At 36.2% G+C, this 8,667-nt stretch overlaps 1 protein-coding gene across 2 annotated transcripts in view; it reads left to right on the top strand.

Annotated features, from left to right (window-relative positions):
• Positions 1-3,231, top strand: part of SRP54 (signal recognition particle 54) — a 43,266-nt gene extending 40,035 nt beyond the window's left edge. For both annotated transcript variants that reach the window (XM_012806455.2, XM_012806454.2), the window contains exons 15-16: positions 1,970-2,065; positions 2,987-3,231. In XM_012806455.2, coding sequence (XP_012661909.1) covers positions 1,970-2,065; positions 2,987-3,078 — 188 coding nt within the window. In that variant the 3' untranslated portion in view covers positions 3,079-3,231. The remainder of the gene's footprint in view (positions 1-1,969; positions 2,066-2,986) is intronic.
• Positions 3,232-8,667: the final 5,436 nt, after the last annotated feature.

The following is an 8,667-nucleotide window of genomic DNA, read 5'->3' as shown; positions in this document are numbered from 1 at the left end:
AAAAAAAAAAAAAAAAAAAAAAAAACCAAATATTTTCAGCATTTATAATGTGACCTGTAATTTTATCTGTTTTCAGATTCAGGTAATAAACATTAATATTTTTAAAAAGCAAATTTAATGATTTTATTGTTATGAACATATTATATATATTATAGAAAATGTAAAGAATATAAAGAAGTATAAGAAAAACTATATTACTTGGGCAGTGCCTGTGGCTCAAAGGAATAGGGCGTTGGCCCCATATGCCGGAGGTGGTGGGATTACCTTTACTCCCCAGGGAATCCACTGGCTTTTACTGCAAATTCTAGTTGATACAACTGTTTTCTCTTGTTATTCACAGCTATTTTTCTGTGTTTTCAAATATTCTTCACAACGTAATTTTTAACCACTACTACTATTCCAGTTATGCATACATCTTTGTTTAATGTAATGCCTCTTTTTTTCTCTTTTCCTAATAGAGACAGAGTCTTGCTCTTGCTCTGGTTGGTCTTAACTCCTGAGCTTAATCAACCCTCCTTCCTTGGCCTCCCAGAGTGTAAAGATTACAGACAGGTGTGAACTACCAAGCCCAGCTGTGATGTCTATATTGGACAGTTAGGCTGGTCATCCATTTCTGTATCAGTATCAGTTTCTTTTTTTTTTTTTTTTTTTTTCAAAAGAGCCTCACTCTGTCATCCCTAGTAGAGAGCAGTGGCGTCAGCCTAGCTCAGTGTAACCTCAAACTTCTTGGCTCAAGAGATCCTCCTGCCTCAGCCTCCCGAGTATGTAGGATTATAGGCATGTGGCATGACACCCAGATAATTTTTCTATTTTTAGCAAAGACAAGGTCTTGGTCTTGCTCAGGCTGGTCTTGATTTCCTGACCTCAAGTGTGCAACTGATTTTCCTGCCTTGGCTTCCCAGAGTGCCAGGATTACAGGCATGAGCCACCTTGCACCAGCCTTTTGTTTATTTTTTAAAAACATCTTAGATATATACAAATCTTCAAATTCTCTTAGAATCATTCTTTCACATTTACTAGTCATCCAATCTCTTTCCTAGTAATTCGCATCTATAAACTTAGCTTTTTGTTAAGCACTCCCCTATATCACTATTAAGCAATTGGTGTTAGAGCTTACTGTGAAGAACTACTGGGCTAATAGTTCTAATAGTTGCTTATTCATAGGTGTGATTAAAAATACCAGCAAAAATCATCACCTTAGGATAATCTTTGAAATGTTTCTTTATGTAGAATTTCATTTGTTCTTCAAAAATATGTAATGGAGGGCGGTGCCTGTGGTTCGGCCCCATATACTAAGGGTGGCAGGTTCAAACCTGGCCCCAGCCAAACTGCAACAAAAAAGTAGCTGGGCATTGTGGTAGGTGCCTGTAGTCCCAGCTACTTGGGAAGCTGAGGCAAGAAGATTTCCTAAGCCTAGGAGTTGGAGGTTGCTGTGAGCTGTGTGATGCCATAGCACTCTACCAAGGACAATAAAGTGAGACTCTGTCTGTCCAAAAAATATATATATGTATGGAGGCTAGGCATGGTACCTTGTGCCTATAATCCTAGCACTCTGGAAGGCCAAGGTAGGAAGATCGCTTGAGTTCAGGAGATCAGCCTGAGCAAGAGTGAGACCCCATCTTTACTAAAACTTGAAAAATTAGCTGGGTGTTGTGGCAGGCACCTATAGTCCCAGCTACTCGGAAGGCTGAGGCAAGAGATCACTTGAGCCCAAGAGTTTGAGGTTTTTGTGAGCTATGATGCCACAGCACTCTACCTAGGGTGACAGAGTGAGATTCTGTCTCAAAGAAAAAAAAAATGTAATGGAGATGAAGATTAGAACAGACTATGTAAAAATAGTAGTAATTGTATTAGAGTGTTACGATTATGTGATTTTTTTTTTTTGGTGGTTATTTGGTTGATCAAACTTTGCATTATACCTGAATTATATTACTTCCTGTGCAAATTTAAGATGTTTTTCTTTTTTCAGGTGGTGACATGTCTAAGAATGTCAGCCAGTCGCAGATGGCAAAACTGAATCAACAAATGGCCAAAATGATGGATCCTAGAGTTCTTCATCACATGGGTAAATACCAAGTTGTTGCCACTTGTTAATAGACAGTTTAATTTGTGAGGGCTGAGTTTTAATAAGTCATCTGTTGAGTTTTAATAAGTCATCTGTTGTGACATTACAAAGATAAAGATGTATGATTTGAAGGAAACAGTCTCCTGAATCCTACGTTTAATGGTCACAATAGTGCTGTATTAGCTGGGGTTTTGTTCACTCCGGCTGTCACCTGTGATATGTGTGTGTGTGTGTGTGTGTGTGTGTGCGCGCGCGCGCATGCGTGCATGATGAAGTGATTTACTCGTGATTTTTGAGCAAACTAATGTTTTGTTTATGTTTGTTCTAGTAACCTTTTGCCTTATTTTTACAACCTGGATATTTTTAAGGATAGGATTTTGAAATTACATAAGGATTTGAACCTTAATTCCACTTTGACTAAGTAACCTCTGAAAAATCCCTTGAACTGCTTGAAGCTCACTTTCCCCTTCTGTAAAATCATAGAGGATATCTTATTAGGAAATTAGCTAAATGGGCTAATACATAGGAAAGCAGTTAGCAAAAATTCTAGGCATGTAGCAGATGTTTAATAAATGGTGAATTCTTTCTGTAAGTCTAATGAAATCCCCCCAACATTGATTTTTTTTTCTTTTCTGTAATACCCTTTTGGACTTGCCCCCCCCAAAAAGTATAATAGATTTATTGACTATGTGACAGGTCCTATTCTAAGATCATAATAAGTCAATGAAGTAGGTGGTTCATTCTCTTTTACAGGTAAGGATACTGGTGATAATATAAATTTTTAGTTGGTATGTTCTTTAAGGCTGATGACTAAATTGTAATCAGAACCCAGTATTTTTCAGAAGTTAAAGTATTTATTAGGCAAAAGTAATAAATGTTGACATTCTTAATAATCTGTTTTTAACTCTACTTTCACTCTAGGTGGTATGGCAGGCCTTCAGTCAATGATGAGGCAGTTTCAACAGGGTGCTGCTGGCAATATGAAAGGCATGATGGGATTCAATAATATGTAAAGAAGATGCCTTAATACAAACTGACTCAGTTGATTACATTATTTGCTGAGACCTCAGAGTTTCCCTTCTTTTTTGCAAACTGGGGGGAAAAAGAGTATTTTTCTTGCTTGTCCTATACTTCTTTTTCTTCTCATCCCTTTTTCCCTTTCTTTTGCAGTTTTTGGCTGGGGCTGGGTTTGAACCCGCCACCTCCGGCATATGGGGCCGGTACCCTACTCCTTTGAGCCACAGGTGCCGCCCCCCTTTTTCCCTTTCTTTTGCCTCCCTTCCTTTACCCCCCCTTCCTTTCTTCTCTCCCTCCCTTTTATATAAGGGAGGAATATATGGTTTTTGTGGAAATCATTATATTTTTGCTTTAGATTTTCTTTTATTTTCACCATCATAACACTTCTTAAGTTAAACAAATCATGATGTAAAATTTTAGTACTTAAAGATTTTTAATTGTCTCAAAGGCCAAGCATTACATTTGTAAACAGTCCTGGTCAGTAGTTCCATGGTGTCTCAATAAAAGTGCTGTAAAATAAACTTCAAAGTGGTTATAAGTTAAGGGACTGTTAACTTTCTTTATGGTTTAAAATGATCAGTGTATCACATACAAAAGTCAACAGAAAAGCCAATAGGTACATATAATTTAAAGCTATGCCTGGAAATATTCTTTTAATGGAATTATGGTAGAATAACTTAACTGTAAGTATTAGGAACTTCTGTTTAACTTAAAGTAATTAACATAATTTTGCCATAGGAAACCTTAGCTCTGCCATTTAAATTGAAATTGTGAATTTGGTTATAGTCATAGTATATGTTTTGTATATAACTTGTATTTTTTACTTATTTTTGAAGCCTTGTTGGCAATCTTTGATTATTTTTAAAGGCATTTTTGTTATGTTTCTTACATACCAAAAATCAACTTGAAGAAATTGATATATTTGGATGATAATAAGTGCAAATGCGTGTATTAGGCTGTTATTACTACATATTATTTTTAATAATATGAGATGGGTGGACATACTGATGCCTGTAATCCCAGCACTTTAGGAGGCAGAAATAGGAGGATTGTTTGATGCAGGAGTTCAAGACAATCCTGGACAACATAGCAAGATCCCATCTCTACAAAAAAATTAAAAAATCAGCTGGGTGTGGTAGTACCTAGCTATCCTGGAGGCTGAGGCAGGAGGATCATGAGCCTAAGCGTTCTAGATTACAGTGAACTATGATTGTACCACTGCACTGTACTTCTGCCTGGGTGACAGAGTGACACTCTGTCTGGTTATTGGTTGCTTTGGATTGCTGCATAGTTCATTTACAATTTCTTTTAAATAAATTATGGAAGTAATTGAAAATATTAGAATGATTATTCATTTTTGACATCATGAAGATAATAGGTATGCTGTAATAATGTATTTGAATTAGTATGAACTGATCTTTGGCAAAGCATTGTTTTGTAGTCATAGGAGAAAAGAAATAGCTAGTTTTTATGGTATTAATTTTTTATGAGTCAAGTGTTTAAGAAAGGTCTTATATAAGCCAAAGTATCTTTTAAAAAAATAATTGCATAAAGAATGTAACTGATTTTCTTGTTTACTTGGGCTAAGATTTTATATCCCAATAGTTTTTTCACAAGCTAAAGGCTAGAATAACAATAGAACATTGTATAACATATAAAAATGATGTATCTTATGTTCTGTGGAAATGTTATTACAAAGTTCAGCCATAGAAACTTGGCGATAGAGAAAATAATGTCCTTCAAAGTAGTTTCTAATTAAACTGATGCATACCACCTTTTCTGGGTACACCTTTTTTTTTGTTTTCTATTCTTGGGTATCAATTTTGCATTTTGAAAAGAAAAGGAAAATGAGACTGTTGGCCATAATAAACTTTATGGCTTCAGAAATAGTGTTAAATATTTTTGTGTCTGATTTGAATTCTATTTTCCAGAAGTGAAAATCACAATGGTAAGAATAGCACAGTCACCCACACCTGTAGTCCCAGCCACTTAGCAGGCTGAGGTGAGAGGATTCTTGAGTCCAGGAGTTTGAGGCTATAATGCTGGTGAACAGCCACTGCCTTCCAGCTTTAGCAATTTAGCTAGACCTCTCTAAATAAATAAATGAACAAATGAATAAATAACAGTGGCAAAGGACAACTAGTGGTCCAGGACACCTGGTTACCTAGTTCAGCTAATATTTCTCTATCTTTTTCTGTTAAAATGAGAGAATTAGATATGTTCTCTCAAATCCTGATTTTATTAAATCTCCAAACTGGCACCTTTAGTTACACAAGCTGTCTTTCAGTTCTCATAGTTTTTGTCAAGGTGCTGATGTTTGACAGCGTTAAGTACTATATACCAAAATTAATCTGAACAAATTTCCTTTTATTCCTCACTGTTATTAAAATTCATTTCATGGGCCAGGCATGGTGGCTCATGCCTATAATCCTGGCACTCTGGAAGCCCAAGGCAGGTGGATTGCTTGAGCTCAGGAATTTAAGACCAGCCTAAGCAAGAGGGAGACTCTATCTCTAAAAATAATGGGTGTTGTAGTGGGCACTTGAAGTGCTACTTGGGTGGCTCAAGAGAATCACTTGAGCCCAAGAGTTTGAGGTTGCTGTGAGCTGACACCACAGCACTCTACCAAGTGTGGCAAAGTAAGACCCTGTCTCAAAAAATAATTAAATAAGTAAATAAAATTCATTTCATGGCCTGGCATGGTGGCTCACACCTATAATTCCAGCACTTTGGGAGGCCAAGCCAGGAAGATTGCTTGAAGCTCAGGCATTCGAGACTAGCCTAATCAAGAGTGAGACCTGTCCCTAGAAAAAGCAGAAAAATTAGCCAGACATGATGGCATACACCTGTATTCCCAGCTACTTGGGAGGCTGAAGCAAGAGAATTGCTTGAGCCCAGGAGTTTGATGTTGCAGTGAGCTGTGATGACACCACTGTATTATTAGCCCAGGAGATAGAGCAAGATTCTATCTTTTTTAAAAAAAAAAAAAAAGATTTCTTAGCTTTCTGATATGTGATAAATTTCCTAACTTTAACCATCAGCTAGTTCTAATATACCACAATAAATTTTTCCTGAATTTTATTGTTACTTACATATATACAAACATAAAATGAGGTATAGCTCTCCTTAAGCCAGCGGTTCTTAACTTGTGGGTCGTAACCCCTTTGGGGGTTGAATGACCCTTTCACAGGGGTCGCCTAAATACATATCAGATATTTACATTACAATTCATAACAGTAAAAAAATTACAGTTATGAAGTAGCAACAAAAATAATTTTGTGGTTGGGGGTCACCACAACATAAGGAACTGTATTAAAGGGTTGAGGCATTAGGAAGGTTGAGAACCACTGCCTTAAGCTTACAGTGTTTATGTAATTATAAAACAAAAACAAATTTAGGAATATCAAACTATCAAAGGAAAGGGCAAATTAACAATTTAAATGTGATGTCGTTCTCAAAGTATATTTGCTGGCATATAAAATATAATGCTATATACATGCACAATGTATTGCAGTTTTATGGAGGAATTTTTTGGATAAAAAGTGCTTTTTTATCATGTAATAAATGTGTTAACTCAGACTATTATTTTGTTCAAATAAATATATTACAGTGTGAAAGGAAGTCCTAAGTTCTGATGTACAGTAATAATGCACTAACCTTGAATATAATGTCACATAACTAACCAAAAAATAGTGTTCTAAATGATAACTGATAAATTGGTGGTAACAAAACCAGGAAATTTACTGGAGGTAAAGTCCTATGTCATGCATATTAATGTAAAAAGTTAAATTAATACAGTAATACCTTCTTTTTAGTGCATTTAGGAGATCTAAAAAGTGAACCATAAAATAAATTTGAATGAAATTCTTTTATAGGTTGCTCTACTACATAAACACATACAAACAAAGATTTCAGTGAAAAATGGAAAAAAGTTTTTAAATTTGTGAAAGAATTTCAAGTTAGGCTTCTGTATACTGTAAAAGAAAGTATTTTAATATTTGAATAGAGAGCAGCCAAAGTATTTGAATGAGCTCTTATAAAAACTATGTCAGTGAGAATCATCGTTAAATAATTTAATATAAATAATTATTGATCTTCCTCAAAACAGAAATGTTTATTAATAAAACCCAGTAAATAATTACATCCAAAACCAGAAAGCCATCATCTCACCTCAAATCTAGAGATTCTCTTTATCACTGGCATTCCTTGGATCAGAAATTGAGTCATCATCTTCCAAGTTCTGCTCCAAATCCCAGTGACAACGTTCTGGATATTAAGGTGTTGCATCCATCTTGAACCCAATGCCTTTTTTGCTTTTGAGCCATGAGTTACAGGAGTAATGCAATTACATTTCAAATGCTGGGAGATTAATTTAAACGTTACCTCTAGATCACCTATGTAGCCTGTGGCTTGTTATTTTTGTAAAGTAGTTAATAAATGTGAAGTTTGCTAAAATAGTTTTCCCCCTACACTTTGCCAGGAGGGGAAGATAACTATTTGTGTTCAGTGTTGAGTAGTTGCTCACCTAAGACCTTAAGCCCTCTTACCTATAATATGGGCAATAATGAGTATAAGGTAATTTTTTGATTCTTTAGAAGTAAAAATACATGTTGTAACCTGATAGCTCTGATATTTTCCCTTTTATCAATGTGGTGTTGACTGCCACAAAAGTTCTTGTAATTTTGTGTTACTTTTTGCAGCTCTCTTATTTTCTCTCTTCATTTGAAATCATCATTTTAACAGTGTATGTTTTAGTTTCACTTGGGTTAAAAGGTTGGATCATAAATGGAAAAACAGCAAAGAAATTGCTCAGTAGAACTTGGTTATAAGATGGATAATTCAGATGATGTATGACCCTAAGATATTCCTGTTTGGGCCTCGAGGCTCCTCTGACAACTGCCACACAAGATTTCCTACTCAGGGGAAGGCGGCTATGACTGTGATCTGTTTTTCTTAAGCAAGATATGCTTAAAATGTGGCAGTTGGACCTGAAACATGCAGCAAGTAAGATACACATAGGGTGGTCAGGCATGGTGGCTCATGCCTGTAATCTTACCACTCTGGCAAGCCCAGAGTTCAAGATCAGCCTGAGCAAGAGTGAGACCCATCTATAGAACTAGCTGGGCATTGTGGCAGGTGCCTGTGGTCCCAGCTACTTGGGAGGCTGAGGCAAGAGGATCACGTGGGCTCAGGAGTTTGAGGTTGCTGTGAACTATGATGGCATGGCATAGTCTCACCGAGTGAGACTATGTTTTGAAAAAGAAAGCTAGATATGCTAAAGTTTTGAGCCTTTTCCTACAGATGTCCCATATGTACATCAAGTGAGGACATATAATATATGCATGTTTTCATATTTCAGGAATCATGCTTGCTTGCTTTATATGTTTTTATAAATAGAAAGGGTATCTTGCTCCATAGTGACCTCCCTCCCCCCAAATGGTAGGAACTATTACTGGGTATCATCATGGCCCCATACTTTATGACTGTGGAAGATCAACTATGGGTACATACTCTCAATTCTGGCAGAAGTGGTACAGGAAATAGCTGCACATGCCATTTGATAGCAAATAGGAGTGAACCCTTAA

The sequence above is a fragment of the Otolemur garnettii genome, unplaced genomic scaffold, assembly GCF_000181295.1.
Source record: "Otolemur garnettii isolate 467f Iridium unplaced genomic scaffold, OtoGar3 scaffold00052, whole genome shotgun sequence".
NCBI lineage: Eukaryota > Metazoa > Chordata > Mammalia > Primates > Galagidae > Otolemur > Otolemur garnettii.
Note: the sequence above shows the minus strand (reverse complement) of the source record. Positions and strands in the feature narration are given on the sequence as shown.